General features: G+C 35.4%; 2 protein-coding genes across 2 annotated transcripts; both read left to right on the forward strand.

Moving 5' to 3' along the window:
* Positions 1 to 423: 423 nt before the first annotated feature.
* LOC101221956 (lysine-specific demethylase JMJ25) lies at positions 424 to 11,497 on the forward strand. The gene is made up of 13 exons (XM_011656819.2): positions 424 to 1,212; positions 1,307 to 1,422; positions 3,223 to 3,322; positions 3,413 to 3,554; positions 4,060 to 4,123; positions 4,211 to 4,952; positions 6,544 to 6,873; positions 8,126 to 8,638; positions 9,150 to 9,222; positions 9,308 to 9,393; positions 10,312 to 10,431; positions 10,821 to 11,023; positions 11,162 to 11,497. The coding sequence occupies exons 1-12, from the start codon at positions 580 to 582 to the stop codon at positions 10,986 to 10,988; spliced, it is 3,087 nt and encodes a 1,028-aa protein (XP_011655121.1). The 5' UTR covers positions 424 to 579; the 3' UTR covers positions 10,989 to 11,023; positions 11,162 to 11,497.
* A 1,063-nt stretch (positions 11,498 to 12,560) lies between these two features.
* LOC101222195 (DEAD-box ATP-dependent RNA helicase 38) lies at positions 12,561 to 20,704 on the forward strand. Its single transcript, XM_004150080.3, has 8 exons — positions 12,561 to 13,035; positions 13,193 to 13,486; positions 13,603 to 13,830; positions 14,039 to 14,104; positions 14,201 to 14,602; positions 14,695 to 14,839; positions 20,131 to 20,216; positions 20,302 to 20,704. Exons 1-8 carry the CDS (start codon positions 12,787 to 12,789, stop codon positions 20,356 to 20,358), a joined length of 1,527 nt encoding a protein of 508 aa, XP_004150128.2. The 5' UTR covers positions 12,561 to 12,786; the 3' UTR covers positions 20,359 to 20,704.
* The last annotated feature ends 463 nt before the right edge of the window (positions 20,705 to 21,167 follow it).

Below are 21,167 nucleotides of genomic sequence, written 5' to 3' on the forward strand. Positions count from 1 at the left end.
ATGTGTGTTTATTTGAGATAAATCATTTATGCAAAAAGGATTTATTTATATGATTTGATATATTATTTTGTTAGGTTGAAAATAGAGTGCAGAAAAGATTTCACAAAATGTGAGTAGGTCTGAATACTTATTTTTTAAAATTTACGTTTCAAGACTTAGAACATATTATTATTTTATTGCACATTTTTCAACTTGGATTTACACGAATCCAATGGAACCATTTACAGCCAATCCGTATATTGAACATCCCTCGGTTCCCGAGTCGTTTTTGTGACGTGATTTTAACGTTCGCCGCCCATGAATGGATAAATCCCCTTTTTCATCGAGGGGTAAATTTCCCTCCAAAAACGAAATTTTAACAGCTGTAAAATAAAATTGAGGCAAACGAGAAAGGAAAAATAAAAGAAAAACCCTCCGTATTCCGGCGCCAGTTTTCGGAATAAAAGTGGACATGTCTTGAGTCTACCCACAGTTTCTCCCTCAAACCCTCCTCTACTTTCACGATCTTCTTCTTCTTCTTCAAACCGTTACGCTTCTTCCTCCCAGTTTCTCTATTTTTCTCCTTTTTTTTCTTCTTTTATGGCGCGTGGTAGAAAGCGCCGCCGCCCGGAGGGTATGGAAACTGAAAGGCATACAGGAACTACTGAAACCAAGGGCTGGGTTGGCGATGGAGGGACTGAAGTTGGAGTAATTGACAAGGGTTTTTTAGGCGACGGTGAGAACGGGGTGCAATGGGGGACCAAGATGGAAAAAGGGGATGGAGGGTTGGTTTCAGCAAGTAGAGATGGGGAAACCCTGCAGCTGAATGAGGGTGAGGACAATGGTGAGGAGGAGAAGGGCTTTGTTGGTGGGGAAAATGGGGAATTGGAATGTGAGGTTTCTATTCAAAGTCCGTCGAGGAGTTTGAGAAAGAAAGCTAAAGTTTCGTACAACGACAAGGTTTATGAGTTTGATGAGGATGATGTGGTGGAGATTCCTTTCAAGAAGCCTGGGCGGAGGGGTAGGAAAAAGAAGGAATTTTCTTCGAATCGGATTGTATCGGAGGATGATGAAAAAGTGAGTCCTGTTGAAGAAGAATATGGTGTTAGGGGCAAAAAATCCGGCGTTTCTGGAAGTCGGAGAGGTAGAAAACGCGGTGGAAGTCATGCTTTAAGAAAGGAATTTGTTGTTGAACCGGAGGGCGATAAGAAAATCAATAAACTCGATCCGGAAGTAAGAATTGGCAGTTTGTGAGTTGTGTAATTCTTTGTTTTTTTTTCTTGTTTATTACACTTATGATTGTCTTTTTTTCAATGTGAATCAACAGTTCATCGCGAACATATCTTTAATGTGTCATCAGTGCCAGAGGAATGATAAAGGCCGTGTGGTACGTTGTACTAATTGTAATAGGAAGCGATATTGTCTCCCTTGTTTGCGGAATTGGTAGGCAATTCTTCCTTATTTATTTCCAACGTTTTTTTCCCCATCGTTGCTATTGTTAAGTTGGCAGGATATTTTGCGTTTGATTGTTTATTTACTTTGTGTACGCATGTAAGTGGATGTTGTGTGCTTATAGCTGCCATTAATTGATGCACCACTAGTCCTTAGTTTCTCATCGCACGGGAGGAATTTTTATCAGTTTTCCAATTGTTGACTGCAGCGATGATCTGACTTAGTAGATTGTGTGGCCATTCTACCCACAACTTATGGATAAATGTGCCTTTCCCCCCTCATAAGTAATTTTTCTATCTCACAAAAACATCAGAGGATATGAAATCCTTCCTGAGCCGGGGAGTTCACTTAAAAGCATTCCAATTGTATACATTACACAGGGGTGCATTTACAAAATTGATTCCAGGGAAAATCACCAAAGAAAACCCAAAGCTTTCTCATTCTCCCAAATGTAGTCATTTTTTCCTAAAAGAGTCTTGGAAAATTCTTATGTTCCTTTCTAATTCTAGTTCTTTACTTAATGGGTGGCAGCATACCCGCAGAGAATTTGCCCTTGTATTTCTTCCAAACTGTTAGGAGAAGCATCATTGTAATTTGAAGTTCTGCAAAACTATGGAACACCTTTTGTTTTGCTTTTTAAGTTTTTCCTTTCTGTTGATTCCTTCCAAGTTCTTTGATTCATAAAAGCAACCAATTTTCATGGAAATATTTTGATTTTCATATTGTTAGACTAACTGTGTGTGGCAGAATCAATTGTAGGAATCAAGATGCATTAATTGTGATATACTACAGAATTTGATTTAAGGTTCCAAGATAACACCTAATGGTCTTAAATAGTTCTTCTGACAGTATCCTATCGTGATAGTTAGAGGAGCTTGAGTCCTTTATCTGTCTCCTAATAGTCCTCAATGTTTTGACTATTTTCAATCATGATATTAGAGGATTATCATTGGAGCTATAAGGATGCTGTCCAATTAGCACTGATGGACGAGACAAAATGGTTGCACATATTACTACAAAGTACTCGGTAACTGACATAGTTGATTAAGAGTTTCATTTAACTGGGGAATCTACCTTCTCAGCTAAGTGCCCGGAGCATGAAGCTAAAGAAGTTATCTTTTTGTTAAAGGACAGTCACAGTGAAGTGTAGATATTTGATTTCTTTTGGTCCTTGCTTCACAGATCAGTGCATTGATGGCATTAAGCTAAAACAGTTAGCTTTTTGTTGAAAGGGCAGGCACATTTAAGTTGCAGAAGACCTATCTTATTCTTTTAGATGACTACATTGATAACTGTAGACGTTTGATAGCTTCCACTAAAGCTTGAGGGTGTAAAGAAAACTAATGGAGAAAAGGTGGTAACATCCTCATTTGTTGCCTTACGTAGATATCACCAGCTAGAAGACATTGATCAGTCACAGTTTATGTTCCTAAGCTGAATCCTGCAATTAGATTTCCTCACAAGTTTAAATCCGTCTGGTCCAGTACTTGGGATCAAGAAACCAAATATTTTTTATGCACTGATTTTATGGACGTTTGAACTGTCATATTCAGTAAATAAACATACTCAATCAAGAGTTTGGTGAAACCTACAGGAACCTTTATCTTGAGTTTCTATGTCCTTGAAGTCTTCTTGAAATGATTATTTATCTGAAAATGATTTTGTACCCTAAATATTAAATCAGTACATTGGTTAAGTTTTATATTGTATGTTGCATTGTTTGTATGGTTTATGGTTGTTTCATTCTTCCCTTTCCTTTGGGAGTTACTAGGTGTAATTCTTATTCTGTAGGTACCCTCATACATCAGAAGAGGCAATTGCAAAATCTTGCCCTGTTTGCTCTGGGAACTGCAATTGTAAAGCATGTTTGCGTTTAGATGTTCCTGTTAAAGTGAGCCTTTTCCGATTGATTCTTTTTGATTATTTTCTGTTCGTTTGATGGCATTCTCTTTGAAAATGAATGATTTCTTGTATTTTATAGAATTTGAAGAACATGGAACCAGTAGACACAGGTGAAAGCGAGGTTGATCATGCAAAATATGTACTACGTAAACTTCTACCATTTATAAAATGGCTAAATGAAGAACAGATGTTGGAGAAAAAACATGAGGCTACAAGGCTAGGTACTTTGTGCTGTTCATGAAATAGGCTTTAGTAATGACTCCAACCATATACGCAATCCTCGTTCTCAGTGATGGTACTGTTGAATTTGGAATTCTGTTTTTGTTTCCTCACTTGTAATTGAACTAATATTAGCATAGTACCGTGTATTTAAGGAGTTTACCGTCTTCTTTAGTGCATAGCAGCAAAACAAACTTTGACCTGGTTTCTTTTACTTTCTTATAATATTGGGGATGTTCAATTATTAAAATATATATCGGTCCATTTCTTGTGGTTGATATGCTCTCAGTTTCTTTTAATGGATTATATAGTTATTTGGTATTCATCACCATATGGACTATTTATGAGGTTTTTATCAAACCACAAGGATTAAATTCTAACTATTAAAACCCTAGGGTTCTGAGTTTTAACTTCCTCCAATTTGTGGGGACCAAATTTGTGATTTAACGTTGACAAAATGATCGTCTATCATGTTTTACTTCATAATTGGCGGGTTGCTTTTGGCAGGTTTGCCTCTTGAGGATCTGAAGGTGAAGAAGGTAAAATGTGAAGACAATGAACGAATGTACTGGTAAGACATTCTTTATAAGATCTCTTGCCTTGGTATTTGTGTAATATTAGTTTGAGAACGCCCTAATTTCAAAATCTTTATTTGCAGCGACATCTGTAGAACATCAATTTTTGATTTTCATCGAACGTGTGTTTCTTGTTCCTTTGACCTTTGTATCAATTGTTGCCGGGAAATCCGTGAAGGAGACATGCAGTGTTGTGACAAAAAAAAGATAATATCATATATTAATCGAGGATTTGAGTACTTGCATGGTGAAGGGCTTAGAAAAGTAAAAAGAGGAAAAGCCACAGTGCTTGCTAAGTCTTGTCCTACAGATGATGTAGAATCAGGATTCATATGGAGAGCAGAAAAAGATGGAAGGATTCCTTGCCCACCATCCAACTTAGGTGGTTGTGGTAATGGTTTTCTAGAGTTAAGATGTCTATTGAAAGATTCAATCTCTGAATTGGTGGATGAAGGAGAGGAAATTGCCAGAACCCACAAGATAATGGATGTGGATGAAACTGCAGGAAAGTGGTGCTCATGCTTTAACTCGGCTGGTGAAATTAATCTTGAGAGTGGTATGTTGAAGAAAGCTGCTTCTAGACAAGGTTCAAGTGATAATTATTTATATTGTCCTACGGGCAGGGATCTTCAACCTGGAGAGATAAAGCATTTTCAGTGGCATTGGAGCAAAGGTGAGCCTGTGGTTGTAAGCAATGTTCTTGAAACTACATCAGGTTTGAGCTGGGAACCCCTTGTCATGTGGCGTGCCTTCCGTCAAATTACGCATACAAAACATGGTCAACAGTTAGAAGTCAAGGCTATCGATTGCTTAGATTGGTGTGAGGTCAGTTCAATTGCCCTGCTAGACAATGAAATAATTTAAGCTTCAAATTTCCTCTCCCAATTTGTTGCGAGATAGCTTCTCTGTTCGCTTTAGCTTGAATATTAAAGGAAACTCCATGTAGTGATTCATCAAACTGAACCACACACGCATGCACACATTAGGTGAGGGTGGGAGAGGTAGAAATAAATTTCAACACCCTTCACATAGGGAATTGCTTTTTTCCCTTCAAAATCCATTCATAAAAAATAACAACAAAACCACAGATTTTTTATTCCACAGAAACTGGAAAAAGGTCAACATGTAGGCCAAAAGTTCAACAAAAAACTAGCAGTGAAAGACTTCCATTTAACCCAAAAATTATCATTTTTCTGTGCCAAACTATTGGCAAGGGAGGAAATAACAGAAAAAGAAAGGAGCCATGCCAAGGAAAATGAATTAGAGATCAAAGAAGCTTTTGATTTCCAAATGAGTGAGGAAGAGAGCCTCAAATTTTGTTGAGACTAATTTTAACTGTTTAAATGATGGCTTTCAATCCATCAAGCATCTATATAGACAAGCCAACAGGGATGAGAGATACCTGCAACCATAGTGAGAGTTTAAGGGTAGCTGAGTGGTGGGAGCTGTATTTTCATGGGTACGAAGAGAAACTGACTTCGGAGGAGCGGAAGGCTTCTTCTACATGTTAAAATGAGGTGGGAAATGGATAATAAAATTTAATAGTGTTTCAATATTCTTTTCTCTTGTTCAATCTGTATAAACTCCAAAATTTAAACTAAATATGGGTTTTCATTTTCCATTGAAGTGAAATTTGCTGAAGTACAAAGAAATATCCATGTTTTTAATGGTTCATTCTGTATAAATTTTGAAAACCAATTGAATATTGATTTTCATTTACTCTTGAAGTGAACTTTGTGGAATTTCAAACGTTCAATTTGACCTGTTGGGTTTGGTTTTAGGTTTTTTGTATTTTATTCATTGGCATACCCCTAATGATAGAGAAGAATGCAGAAAATTAAATTTTTTATATTATATTGGTTGTTATTAAGCTATGAAACATGTTTTTGTTAGGAGTGGTTGGGTAAAGAATTATCTTTATCATTTACTTTTAATCTATTAGTTGGTACTATTAGGAGCATGTTGTTTCTGTCTTGATTTGAAGTGATTTTAGTTGGTCTGGATGCTCTCTGGTGATTGGATTCTGAATTGCTAACCTTTTTATTTATTTTGGTGAATCATAAAGTTTGATAATCGAGATGTTGAAGCTGTAAAAAATTACAATTTCTCCAGGTATAAGAGGAAAACAACTGTCTTTAATCTCAATCATAAATATTCAGCGGTTTCAGGCTCAAAAACAATACAAAGTCATTTAAAATTTTCTGTTCAAGATCTATGTCCATTTTAAGAAATTTGAACTTTAGAGGTACAGTTCGGGTTCATTCTGGCTGATTCTTGCTCCTTACTGTGATGTATCAATGTTTCTGCTGCACATTCATTTCTATTATATTATTATATTGTAGGTTATATAACTTTATTTTTGAGCTATGTAAATGAATATGGACTATGAAAACTAATATGCAGTTGCAAATTGCAGCTTGATGTCAATATCCACAAATTCTTTATCGGTTATACAAATGGTCAGTTTGATGCAAAATTGTGGCCTCGGATACTGAAACTCAAGGATTGGCCCCCGTCTAATCATTTTGAGAAATGCTTGCCCCGTCATAATGCTGAATTTATCAGTTGCTTACCTTTTAAGGAATATACACATCCTTCTAAAGGCAATCTAAATCTTGCTGTTAAATTGCCGGCTGAATCTCTAAAACCTGATATGGGACCCAAGACATATATTGCATATGGAGTTACACAAGAGCTTGGTCGTGGGGATTCAGTTACCAAGCTTCACTGTGATATGTCTGATGCAGTATGTCTATCTTATTTTCTCTCTTTGTAGAGCTATATTTATTTTCCTTTTTAAAATTGAGATAATCAGTATCCCATTCTTTGTGGATTTATATTTTCAATTTTTATCACTCACAATACACGCCAGCATGAGATCATCTATGACATTATATGATAAGTTTCGTTGCATTCAACATTCATCCCATGACTCTATCACATGATAGACAGATTTACATATGTTTCAGTTGTCCCTTTTCTGTACTGTTAAGAATCTATGCAGCAATCAGTGTGGAAAAAACCTTTTTCTTATTTAATAGTTAATTAATTAATTAATTTTTTATGTTTGAGATTGCGCAAGGGATTTACTTGTTTGAAGAGTATTCTATCACGTGCTTTGGTAATTTTTGTTTGTACTGCTGCTTGAAAATTTTACTCTGATGGAGGGACTTGGTTGATTTCTTAACTTTTGATAATCTTTAGTGTTTCCATTTTCAACTTTTCTAACTTCCAAATTATCTGTCAGTGCAACGAAAATTTAATTGTTGGCCTTTTTAACATTAAAGAATTTTTTTTGATTGATACCGGTAAAAAATGGTCTATATTCAGCTCAGTGTTGTTAAGGTGCAGCTGGGCACTCGCTTAGGCAAGAGGCGAGGTAAGGCGAGGCCTTAACACCTTGAAAGTACCCAAGGCAAGCACCTTTACCTTTTGTGCCTTTCAGTCACCTTGAACATACGTTCATGGCAACCAAGTGCTCACCTTGTTCAATTACTCAACTTTTTTTTTTAGAAGAAACAAATTCTTATCCAATAGGATTAAAAGGCAGTATCAAAGTTTATAAAGGTAGAATTAAAGAAAAATCAAAGAAAGGAAGGAGATTTGAAGAAGAAAAAGACTCAAAGTAGAAACAAAATCATTTTTATTTCTAAACCTATTTTCAAATATTTTTTCCTCAAGATTATTTGAGTTAATTATTTCCAATCTTAGTATTTTTTTTATTTATATTATTATTTTTTATTATTTTATTAACTGCACCTCTTGTCAATCAGGCGACACCTTTTTGTCGCCTCTCACCTTAATGCAATTAAAAAATCTGTTGACTTAGAGCCGCCTTGCGCTTTGAAAACATTGGTTCAGCTTACATTGGAAAGTGCAAATTTGTTTCTTTGATGATTGTTAGTACTTGTGATTTTATTTCACTGCTTACCCTTCTTTTAATGTAATTAGTTGTTTCGTTTGTACTTGAATTAAAACAATATGCTGTCTTGTTTCAGGTAAATGTTCTTACTCATGTTACTAATGTCACACTTAAGCCTGAGCATTTACATAGTATTAAAGAATTAAAAGCAAAACATCTTGCGCAAGATCAGGAAGAAATTTATGGTGCTGTGACTGATACTAATATTGTTGATGGAGATGGGGGCAAGTTTTCCAATGACCCCTGTAGCACGACTGAAAATGGAAAGGAACATGCTTATGATGTTGATCATCAAAACAATAATGCAGTCTTGAAGGATGCATCTAGCTCTAATAGAGGCGATGAGGACGAGGGCGATCGTCGAAATTTGAATGAACCTGGCACCGTCCCTGATGAGTCTGTAGAAATAGATCTAGCTGAAGGAACTTCTAGTGAAGAAAAAATCTCAGAAGAAATGGAAAGTTGGGAGGCATCAGATGGTGGTGCACTGTGGGATATTTTTCGTAGGCAAGATGTCCCCCAACTGCAGGAGTATCTCAACAAGCATTTCAGAGAATTTAGATACATTCATGCCGGTACTGTTCCACAGGTTAGTACGATCGTCAATTGGACATATCGTACAGTTATTGATATTAAGGCAGCACAGCATTTTCGTTTTTTTATAATTTCAGTATTCTTTGGGCTGAACTACCTTTCCGTATACGCTACATTGTTAGGCCTATTATTTATTCCAGTTTGAAGTAAGAAAAAAAAACACCTCTTCTATCTGCCCAAATTTCTATAAGTTTCTTTGAAAGGAAACACACAGGAGCGTTCAACTTGTAGTTTTTCTATGTGGTTGATTAAAGTTGGCTGTTTTGCATTATATTTGAATTGGACTATTTTTTTTTTGTTCAAGTATACATTAGTTCTAGCTTATGAAATAATGTGCATTTCTATAAATTTGATCCGTTGTAGATTTGGACAAGAAGTTTCATACCAGAACTATCTGCACTTTCTATAAGCTTGTCTATATTTTAATTATATTTTTTAAAGCTAAGATCTATACCTCGTCAAGATATCTCCCCATGTTTATTAGGTCCTCTTGTTTGGTAATTCAGGTGTTTCATCCTGTGCATGATCAGTCATTTTATTTGACTTTGGAACACAAAAGAAGGCTCAAGGAGGAATATGGTTAGCTTATCATGTGTTATTGTGTTAGATCTTATTATTACCATCAGTCTTGATAATAATCATCTTCTGCTTGCATTTGTTACAGGAATTGAACCTTGGACATTTGTCCAAAATCTCGGAGATGCTGTCTTTATCCCTGCTGGTTGTCCTCATCAAGTCAGAAACTTAAAGGTAATTATCGTGACCTTTAGAAACTGGTTGATGTAATTGTTTGGATTATAAGAGTCAAGAGCTATGGTCGATGTTTTTTGTGCTTGCATGCTTTTACAGTACTCTTGTCTAGATAGCAGTTTGGAGCAGTAAGTTTATTAGCTCATTTTTTCTTTTATTATTCTTATTCTTATTTCTCTTTTTTGAGAGTTCAACAAACACATAGGGGTGGGGGGATTCAAAACGGTTGTGATGGATTGAACCAACTTTGTTCTTATCTAAAAGGAAAAAACTTGGTTTGTTTTTATTAATCAGTTGGACCTTTTGGTTTTACTCTACATTTCAGGATAGTTGTCAGTTCATCGTTCTATTTATTCTGGATGGTTTAGTGAATTGGAATTTATGTTAGCTAAATATGATTATTTTTCTGTATTATTCAATTAAAGCATATTTGTATTGCATCCAACTAGTTCTTTTTTTTTAATTATTATTTTTAATTTATGTATTTTGTAAAGTTAGCACACACAAAATGGAGTTTCCATTAACAATAATTGTCTTCTGGTTATTTTCGTGAAAATTTTGAGCTGTGTAATGGCTGTAACGAATCTAAATCATATTATCAATGCCATAAGCTGGAATTACAACTTGCCCGAGTGCTCTATATATTTTTTTTTTTAATTTTCTAAATAGTCGATCATATATGTTCACATACAAATGAATAATTGAAGCAGCCGCATGAACGGTGCCTTCAAATGATTTTCAACTTTGTGTGGATTTCTTAAGAAAAAAGGATTTAGTAATAGTTGAGCTTTTATTTATCATTAAAATATCTTGTTCGAACTATTATATGAATATCAGTTTTATGTAATGAGTAATTTGTTTGGCTAACTCCGTGCATGGCTATTATTCTAATAATGTTCCAATTCATGTTCTCCATAGTCATGCATAAAGGTTGCCATGGACTTTGTGTCACCTGAAAATGTTGGAGAGTGCATCCACTTGACTGAAGAATTTCGCAGGCTTCCGTCAAATCATTGGGCTAAGGAGGACAAGTTGGAGGTAACCCATCATCATTTTCTATCATCAGCCTTTTCTATTCCCTTAAAAATATTCTAACAAGTTATTGTTTGATTGAATTTTATTAGAGTTATCCTTCGGAATATTTTTTTGTTAGAAAGAACCAATGAAATCTTGAGCGAAGAAGAGAAGATTGTTTTGGCCTTGTTTGATATGACCATTAGTTTAGTTTTTGAAAATCTTGCTTGTTTTCTCATAGTTTCATATTTTCTAAGTAAACATTTGAATGGTATGAAACTACTTAAAAGAATACCTTAATGTTTCGTTGGAACATATTGTTTATGTAGCTGTCTGGTAACCTTTTGAAAATTTCAATTTTCTATTCCATAATATTGGGTGCAAGTTTTTAGTATGACTTGTACCTGGAACAGGTCAAGAAAATGAGTGTTTATGCTATGAAAGCGACAATTGATTGTTTGAATGGAAAGAAGGAAAAGAAGGAAAAAAAGGAAAAAAAGGAAATTGATTGTTTGAACGGAAAGAAGAGGGGAAGGAAGGGAAAGAGGGGAAGGAAGGGAAAGAGAAGCGATGCAGACTGACCAAGATTTGCCTAATTTAAGAGATTTCTTATGAGGTGAGTTAAATTTTTCTGAATTCACACAACTTTCTAGTCCTAAAGTTATTTTTGAGATAAATGTCGTATGTTGTATTACACGGGCTCTCGTTGGTATTTGGAAGTTGATTTTGATTTATCCCTTTGTATTGGATACAGCCTCAGGGGTGGAGACTCTGCAGAAGGTTTCAGTTGGTATAAGAGATATGGTTTCATCCTCAGCCTTTTGTGATGCCAACTATTTTGTAAAAATAGAACTATGCCCCATACATTTTGTACAATGATTCATTGGCCCTTTTGCTCCCATATATGATATAGTTCAACAATAACTTAATGCTGCCATGTCATTTATCGGCGATGTGAATTCTGGTATCGCTTTTGATCTTTTTTGGCATTTTTTGTATAGTAACATTACTCTGCCATAATGGGAAAGTCAATCCACAAGCATGTATGTTTTGGAAAGTTCATACCCCCTATCAAACTTGTGCTTTTTCATTTTAGGTTCCTATTGTTTTTGCCTGTTATCTCAGCAAATTGCACTCGAGCGTTTATGAGCCAAGATCAAAGTTGAATGTATTTATATGAATGAATACTTTGTATTACCTTTTTTGGAGTTTTAACCTGTAATTGGGGAGTAAAATTGCAAAAATGAACATTAAAACTGAGAAATTCCATTCTAATTAATTCATGAATGAAAGGGAAAATTTTCATCAATTCAAACATACCAGTACAAAATAATGTGATTGAAACATTTTGTTTGCAGTTTCATGTCATTCTTAAAACTATCTTTGATTTTTAGACAATAAAATGTAAAATTTAGACTATCAAGTACCTAAACAAAGTGGGGTTAAAGTTAAAAAGAGTCGTAGGCTAACCGTGAAAGTTCGAATTTAGTTCCTTAAATGTAAAGTGGGAGGAGAAATAATAATTGTAAATATAGTATTCCTTAACTAGCCATATAAATTTTTAAACGGATTTAATTAATAGTTTTAGTTTTGTAAAATTGGAGGTCTAAATAAACAATTATCTTCATTTGTAAGGGAGTTTTTAGTGTGAAATTAAACATTTTAAAAGTAAACTGAGTTGATTACAGTAGCATTTTAAAAACTTAAACAAAGCAAAGTTGACTGAATTTATTAAATAAAATGTAAAATAAAAAATCTAAAAATAAAGAAAACATTTGAACATAAAGTCTCCATATTGCGGGTCATGGATTCCTCTTGGCCAGATTGCCTTCCCGTTTAGGAGAGTGTATAAATATATAACATAAACATAATTATATTAATTCATTTGAATATAATGAAATGCAGGTAAAATAAACATTATACTACACAGTAAATCATGAATCTAATAAATTTGAAGCCAAATTAAACTCAATTCAAACAAAACAAATATAACAAATACACATTAACCACCAAATTTATTGAAATTATTCAGAATCACGTGAAAATTGAGAAAAGAAAAGAAAAAGGAAAAAAAAAAAGAAAATGAACATCTTAATTTGGGAAAAAGGTTTCCGGGCTTCGTTTCCAACCTTCCAATTGAAAATAAATTGAGCAAATCAAAAGCCTTAAAAGAAAATCTCAACCTCCCTTCCTTAATTCCTCTCGGATCTTTTTTCTTAGGTCAATGAATTAGTTTTTTTTTTTTTTTAGTGTGAAGAGAACAAAGGAACAAAATTGTGGGAGAGAAGGTGGAGAGATATTGAGGAAATAGTTGAGAGAAATTAGTTGGAAATCGTGGGTTTAGGGTTTTTTTCTATTTTGTTTCAGTTCCAATCACCGATGGCAGATCACGCGGCTCCAGACTCTACCACCAGCCTGTCGGCCGCTGCTGCTGCCACCACCGCCGACTCGAGTTCTGCCCCACCTATAGTTATCACACCAGTACCCAAACGAGCTTGGGGTGATGAAGAAGACGATGATGTGGTTGAATCTGGAGACTCATCCTCTGCGCCTTCCGAGTACTTGGAATCCCTTAAAATCCAAGACGATACAAATCTTGAAGAACCGATCGACTCTAACATCACAGCAGTAAGTTCCTCACTCTCTCCATCAAGTGTGCCAGCATGTCTAGGTTCAAATGGCTTATTGAAATTCCTGATCTGCATAAAGAACTGTTTTTGGGTAGTAGAATAATGAGAGGTTCCTTGTTATGCTATTCATTTAATTTATTTTTCATTTGGTATAGGTGACAACTGGTGATACTCCATATTCATCCGCTAGTACTTTTGAGGATTTGAATCTGTCTAAAGAGTTGTTAAAGGGTTTGTATGTTGAGATGAAATTCCATAAGCCAAGTAAAATCCAAGCTATAAGTTTACCTATGATCTTGACTCCTCCTTACAAAGATTTAATTGCTCAAGCACACAATGGTTCTGGAAAGACTACTTGTTTTGTGCTTGGGATGTTGAGTCGCGTTGATGTCAACTTGAAGGCTCCTCAGGCGTTTTGCATATGTCCTACAAGGGAGTTAGCCATGCAGGTAAAATGCTCTCTAATGTTTAATTGGATGTCGGCTCTTAGTTATGTTTGATCTTATTTTTCTTTAATATAATAATTATGTTGGATTTTCATTTTTCTTTAATATAATAATTGCAGAATATTGAGGTTCTCAAGAAGATGGGAAAGTACACTGGGATAACTTCTGAGTGTGCTGTTCCTGCTGACAGTGCTAACTATATACCTATGTCAAAGCGACCACCGATAACTGCACAAGTTGTGATCGGAACTCCTGGCACAATAAAGAAATGGATGTCATCGAGGAAGTTGGGAGTAAGTTGTGTGAAGATTCTTGTTTTTGATGAGGCTGATCATATGCTTGGCGAGGTAAGTTATTACTTAGACTTCACATACTGTAGCATCTGTGTCCATGGAAGTAGTGATTCCTTCTTGATTTGTTATTGAAGAGCATAGTTTCTTAATTTGTACTTTTGTATCATTAATGATGAGTTAAGAGTAATAGTTATGTGTAGTAATTGTAAGGATGGATAGTTGTAGTTATTGTTCCTTTTTCTTTTTTGTTTTTTTTATTCAGGATGGCTTTCAGGATGATTCATTGAGAATCATGAGGGACATTGAGAGGAGTAGCCCTCATTGCCAGGTCTGCGTATAGTATTTAATAACCAATTGCAATCTCAACCATGATATCTCAGTAATCTCATTTTTCGTTTCTCTGTTGTTGAAAACTTTGTTTCAGGTGCTTCTGTTCTCTGCTACATTCGATGAGAATGTTAAGAACTTTGTCTCTAGGGTTGTTAAAGACTACAACCAACTTTTTGTAAAGAAGGAAGAACTATCTTTGGAGAGTGTGAAGCAATACAAGTTGATATGTCCGGATGAATTAACTAAAATTCGAGTCATAAAAGATAGAATTTTTGAACTTGCAGACAAATTGGGTCAGACAATTATATTTGTGCGAACAAGAAACAGTGCTGGCATGTTACATAAGGCACTAGTTGATCTTGGTTATGAGGTGACTACCATTCAAGGGGCATTGACAACTGAAATTAGAGACAAAATAATAAAAGAGTTCAAGGATGGTTTGACCAAAGTTCTTATTTCGACTGACCTTCTAGCTCGAGGCTTTGATCAGCAGCAGGTACGAATATTATTTCCCCATCATCTCTTTTGTCTGTTGATAGTATATCTTGCGACCTCTTCATGGATGCCTAATATATGTTTCTTTTTTAGGTCAATCTAGTTATCAATTACGATCTTCCTCTTAAATATGAACCTTCTCCACAAGCGACAAAATATAGATCTTCCTCGTTATCTGAGCCTAACTATGAGGTGTACCTTCATAGAATTGGTCGGGCAGGTCGTTTTGGGCGCAAGGGTAAGTTTCTGTGTCTATTATACTTGGGTACATGTTTTTCTAGATTATTGTAATCTTCCTGCCCTAACCTTGGATATGCCTTCATGTCTTGATTATTGAAGCTAAGCAACTTTATTGGGGTTAGATTCAACTCTTAAAATAGCTATTTAATATTGCATCATCCTTACGAATCTATTTCTTTGTTTAAATAAGTGAAAGGAGTTTATGAAAAGATACTTCTTGAATCGAATTACTCAATTCAAAGGAGCCAGCTTTTATACTGGACCTTGAACCAAATGAATGCAACCATGAGCCACCTATAGGTTAAAAGAATTATCACATGGTAGTTACTAAAACTTAAATGTCAGCCTACTACAACATAACTGAACAACAAAGAATTAAAGTAATAATAAGTCTCGAACAGTCCCTAACAAGAAACTATGTAAATTCCCCCACCAAGCAAATAAAACTCCTCCTCGAGTTAGTCAGAGAGCTGAAAAGAATCTGGAGCCAAGTATTCTGAAACATTAAAAACAGGACTAATCCTCAAATCTTCTGGAATATCAATTTTGTGGCGTTGTTTCCATATATCTTCAAAATGTGAAAAGGTCCCAACTTCTTATGCTTTGTTTTCTGTAAGTACTCACTGGAAATTGAGATTTTGTTAAGTGAATCATGGCAAGATCATCCTCTTGGAACTCTTTGGTGCTCAACCTTCTGTTTATGGGTAGTAGTCATCTTGGAAATTTGAGTAGCCACATTTTATGTAATTCAACTCTCCTTTTCGCCACAATACCTGCTTCTTGGCTAAAATCAATAGAGGAATGAATATTAGTCAAGTCAATTTAATGTAGACAATTTCAAATAGTGACATCCCTATTGTCCTATTCTTCATATGATCCCTATTGTCCTATTCTTCATATGATTGTAGGCAATTTTGCTTGAGGGGAGAGATCCCATTGTTTTGGTCGATCATTGCTCAAGCATCGAATTAGATTACCAAGAACTCGATTAATTACCTCCCTTTGGCCATTAGTTTGAGGATGGCTGGTTGTGCATAATTTTAACTTGCATGGAACTTCTTCCACAATGCCTTCCAAAAATAGCTAAGAAATTTAATATCCCTGCCTGAGACAATGGATTTTGCTATGCTGTGTAATCAAACTATTGAAAGAAGAAAAGAGAAGAAACAAACTATTTTACGTGGAAACCCTAGAACAGGGAGGAAAACCACGATGCTATTTTCTTATTATTTTTCTATATCTCATAATGATATAGGGAACATTTATTTATAGGTTGTAGAACCTAAAATAAAAATAATAAAAGATAATTAGGACACTATAAAATCTTAACAAACTCTCGGGCTTTCAACATACAACAAGCTTGCTAATTCTAACACCCCCCTCAAGTCAGGTCGTAAATGTCATAAAAACCTTTGTCTTAGAAGCCTTTTTGTGAGAATATTAGCAATTTGTTGGCTTGATGGTATGTAAGGAATGTTGATGCTACTATTGTCCAATTTCTCTTTGGTAAAGTGTCTGTCAATCTCTACATGTTTAGTTTTGTCATGTTGGGCCTGGTTATTAGCAATGTTGATAGCCGCCTTATTATCACAAAAAAGTTTCATAGGCACCTCATAGTTTTGGTAAAGATCAGATAACACCTTTTGAAGCCAAATTTCCTCACAAATTCCCAAACTCATGGCTCTGTATTCAGCTTCAGCACTACTCCTTGCAACAACCCCTTTTCTTGCATTCATGAACCTCTTTCCGTAAAGTATATAGGCGAGAGACATTTTGAAGTTTGGAATACAGTTTCTAGGCTGTGTCCTAAATATCCTTCGTAGTTGCAGCGTAGAGTAAAGGTTTGCCAATCTATGGCTCCATGCTATTGATTAATGTGGGTTTAAGAAGAGAATTCTTCCCCTTTCAGTACCGTTCCTAAGGGTTCCCAGGTGGAGGACTAGGTATTTCCCTTATCAAGAAACTGAATTTATGCCACCCTTCAAGAACTATTTTCACTGACTGGGACCATGAGAAATAATTATTGTTCAATTTTTCCCTGAAAAATGTCATGTAGACTGTGCCACTGTATTAGTCACGTAAGGAGAGGATAGAGAGGGGAACGAGACTATCGGATTTTCAAAATACATAGGTCGCCTAGGAGTATTGGATGTTGCCCCTAAGGTCGCCTCAAGTGCCACAATCTGCTATCTAAGCTTCTCTAGTTGCTGGTGAGCTATATTTGAAGAAGAAGAGATTGGCACGTTAGGGTTGGAATGTGTCGAAGACTCTCCAACTTCAAATGTTGAGTAGATTTGGGGATACCCAACCCCGGGATGATAGCTAGGGTTTGGAACAAAATCAATGGATGGCAAGGCATACAACTTGGTCGGCAGAAGCGGCGGTGGCTTGACGAAGGTAAATGGCAGAACATGAAGCGGTGCGTGGGTGGCATTAATGGTTGCGGATGAAGGCAAGGGTGGCAGGGATGAGTTGGTCGGCTCTTTCTGAACGAGATGGGTAGGTTCAGAGGTCTTTGGCGGTAAGGCGTGGATCACGTATGGTGGAGAAAATGCTGGGTTCAGGATTGTCGGTGCTGTCTGAAGTCCTCGAAACCATTCATCCATGGCAGCACCAATACGAGCATTGACAGTGGTGGCAACGACAGTGCTAATGGCGGCTGTTTCCTCTGGTTGGTTTCCAGCAAATGTTTGACCTTCTAGGGTTTCTTCGACACCTTGCTTTGATACCATATTGAAAGAAAAGAGAAGAAACAAACTATTTTATGCAGAAACCCTAAAACAGAGACAAAAACCATGATGCTATTTTCTTATTATTTTTCTATATCACATAATGATATAGGGAACATTTATTTATAGGTTGTAGAACCCAAAATAATAAAAAAAAAAATAGTTAGGGCACTCTAAAGTCTTAACAAACTCTTGGGCTTTCAACATAAAACAAGCCTGCTAATTCTAACACAAACAATTTCCTTAAAAGATAGATTAGCATTAGCCATATAAGTTGCATCGGATGTTTTCTTGCAAGGTTAAAAAATGAGACATGTTGCTGAACCTATCAACCACTACAATAATCAGCTGAGAACCCCATTAGACATAGGATAAAATGCATCGATAAGTCTTCCCAAGTACTCTTGAGAATAGGTAATGGGCAATAGAGCCACGCGTTGTGTTTCTGCCCTTTTGATGTTTGGCAAGCAAAGCATATTCTAACATAGTTAGAGACGGCTTTTCTCAATTGAGGCTAAAAGTATCTATCACTCATAATTTGGAATGTGTTATTGACTTAAGCCGCCTCCAGGGAATTCTTTGATCAATGAATCTCAAAGAAATTTATGTGGAATACACAATTGATTGTTCTTAAAAAGGTAACCATTGACTATATGGAATTCACCACAATTGACACGAATATTACAATTATGCCAATGGGTACCAAAATCAACATCGTTTGGATATAAAGATGTGAGATGGTTGTGCGTGAATCAAACCTTTGGATAAATGATGACCAACGAGCATGCATTTGGTTGATAGACTTTAGTGTCTTTAGACATCACGTTGTCCTAGTCTTCCTTGTCTCTCTCCACATTAATGGTCATTGGAACCTCTTTCACATCATTAATACTTTCTTTGAAAGTGTCCACTAAGAACCCTTTATCTATCACAGTTTATTTAATGCGAAGTATATTTAAAGAATTCGACAAATTTACCCAGAAGTGAGTACGCACTGGGTAAAGATGGTGGAATAAAACCCAAAGAGGAGTGAGTTTGAGATACCATTGGGGATTCAAAATGTGACTTCGCTCTGACATCTTCCTTATAATAAACAGCAGCTGTGAAGGATCTCCAACAATTTCTGTTCAGACCAGCAGGGCTATGATTGTTTCTTCTTCCACCTGTAGAAGGCCATACTGCTATCTCCACGTATCATCTATCTTGGATCGAAATTTGGCCAGACAAATAAGTCCTTACTCCATTTTGTTCTTAATAGAGAAGAAAATGTAAGATTGATCCTGCAGAAGTTCATACAATCTTTCTTCAACCCATTGCATAGTTTCTGGACTAACGGTAGTTTTCTAGTATTTTTTCAAATCTTCCACAGAAAAACCAAACACTTTCCAAATGCGAAAAAAAATAGTTACTAATATTGCAGCTTTTGATTTCCATGATAACAAAAGTGGGGTTTAAATGTCTAATTGAGGGAAAAGGAAGTATGGTGATAATGTGCAAGGAATAACCAGAAAAATTGGAGCAGCCCACCAGCGTTACTGCTGGGGAGGATAGAGGAAATAGGAGAGGGGATAGAAGGCAGCATACGTACTGGCATTACTTTCTCTGTATCTGTCACTGTAGGCTCTTAAGACCATTGTAGAGGGTTGAGTATTAAAGAAGTATGTTACTGAAAGGCTCTTAAGACCATTGGTTGATCACTAGAAGGATCGTTCGCTTGAATTTGTTTAGTGAACTCGATGTTATTTGTTTGACAAGGGGCAGATTTGTTATCTAAAAAATTTGGGCATATTGATCTTCATTTTATATTCTCGTTGATGTTCTTGATCTTCGCATTGCTTACTTCTTAAAAATTTCTGTCCCAAAAGATCACCCTCATCCGAAGAAGATTTAGAATCTTGATCTTGATCGTGCTCTAAGGCGCTATACATCTAGCTTCTTGGTTACTCAGTTGTGGTTGTGTCATTGTTCCCATCAGGAAATGCACATTTTGTCCCTAAGTGTCAAAATATCATCCATTGAATTCTTGACTACCAGCAAGCACAGTCATTGATTATACCGGAGGATTAAGTTGGGCTTTCATATCCCTAACTCTATTGGTAGTTGCGACGTCCTTTCCAGTCATGAGCTCCGCAGAATCTTGGAGCTATCTGATACCAGCTTGATGATGTAAACAACTTGAGGGAGAGAGATTATTCATAAGTACCTCTTAAATTGAAAGGTGCCAGCTTTTATGAGAAAATTACTACTACCTTGATTATTTGACACATCATTAAATATTTAATGTGTAGACCTACAATTCTTAATACCTTCTTAGGTGGCAAGAAATAAATAGAGGTAAAAAAAAATTTCCTCACACTGGACCTTCAACCAAATTAGGACAACTAAAACATAACAACAAACAATATTATGCAAGTCTCAAACAAGAAACTACAAGGTTGCTCTTTTTTTATTGATTTGCAAACTCTTCTGTAGTTTGAATTTGCTTAGAAAGATCCTTAATTGAACTTTTCTTTTGATATTTTGTTAACTGAAAACTCACGACTGTTGTGTTATTCTACAGGAGCTGTGTTTAACTTGCTGTGTGGCGATGAGGAAATCATGCTAATGGACAAAATTCAGAACCATTTTCGCTCTGAAATAATAGAGGTATAAAGATTTCTTCTCCACTCGTTTCCCGATCTGCCTTGATATCAAATTTCTATCTCAGTATCTTTTGAAATTTGAATATTAGGTTCGAGACTCTGAAGACGACATTCAGACAGCCTTAAAAGCTGCCGGATTGGTTTGATGTATAGAAATGAGTTTATCATAGTTGATTTCCATTGATGCCAACCACGCACCAAAGGCGATAAACATGGAACAGTTGGATGAAAAAAAAATGGATCGAATCAAAATCGAGGCTTCGTAGTTTTTTGTTTTGCTTTAAAGTTGAAAGGAAATTACATGTGGTTGAGGTATTTAGTGTTTTTGAGTTTGTCAATTTCTGGCGTATGGTTAGACTGTTGTATATTGTGATGGTCACGGGAGAGCATCGAGTTAAATGTTAAATTTCGTTATTTAAATTTTAGATATGTATCTTTATGGACCCTGAACTTTATATTTGTGCAATAAATTTCTGAACTTTTATTTTTGTATGCATTAAGGTACATTAAAAAAAATCAATCCAAAAATATTTAAAAAGTTAAAATGTTCTAGCATATAAGCTTTAATTTAGTGTTTTAAGTCAATGTTAACTTTCGTGTTCAGCAAGAGGGAATATTAAATTCCCTTTCCTTCAGAAAAGAGAATTTTTAATTTTCTCTAATATAACAAAGGTTTTTTCAGAAATATATTGTTTTCTCTAATATATTGTTATTTAAAAAAAAAAACCTTATTCTTTAGAGAAAAAGAAAAAGATATAAGAGTTTTTTTTAAATAGCAATAAAAGTAAAAGAAAACAAAAAAAAAACTTACATATTTTGTTTTTGTTTTTCTTCTTTCTCTCTATCTTTAGAGAAAAAAAAAATTTAATTCCAAAAGAAATTACTTTTCGATGAGGTGCGAATTCTTGGAAGTAAATAAGCAACTTCATTTGCTAAAGAAATAAAAAAATTAAGA

The sequence above is a fragment of the Cucumis sativus genome, chromosome 5 (assembly GCF_000004075.3).
Source record: "Cucumis sativus cultivar 9930 chromosome 5, Cucumber_9930_V3, whole genome shotgun sequence".
Classification (NCBI taxonomy): domain Eukaryota; kingdom Viridiplantae; phylum Streptophyta; class Magnoliopsida; order Cucurbitales; family Cucurbitaceae; genus Cucumis; species Cucumis sativus.

Excerpts from the sequence above, each read along its gene's own strand:
- LOC101221956 (XM_011656819.2), top strand. The coding sequence starts at position 580 with ATGGCGCGTGGTAGAAAGCGCCGCCGCCCGGAGGGTATGGAAACTGAA. Across the intron at positions 3,555-4,059 it reads ACATGAGGCTACAAGGCTAG|GTTTGCCTCTTGAGGATCTG; the intron begins GTACTTTGTGCT and ends TGCTTTTGGCAG. Across the intron at positions 8,639-9,149 it reads ATGCCGGTACTGTTCCACAG|GTGTTTCATCCTGTGCATGA; the intron begins GTTAGTACGATC and ends TTGGTAATTCAG.
- LOC101222195 (XM_004150080.3), top strand. The coding sequence starts at position 12,787 with ATGGCAGATCACGCGGCTCCAGACTCTACCACCAGCCTGTCGGCCGCT. Across the intron at positions 13,487-13,602 it reads CAAGGGAGTTAGCCATGCAG|AATATTGAGGTTCTCAAGAA; the intron begins GTAAAATGCTCT and ends TAATAATTGCAG. Across the intron at positions 14,840-20,130 it reads AGGTCGTTTTGGGCGCAAGG|GAGCTGTGTTTAACTTGCTG; the intron begins GTAAGTTTCTGT and ends GTTATTCTACAG.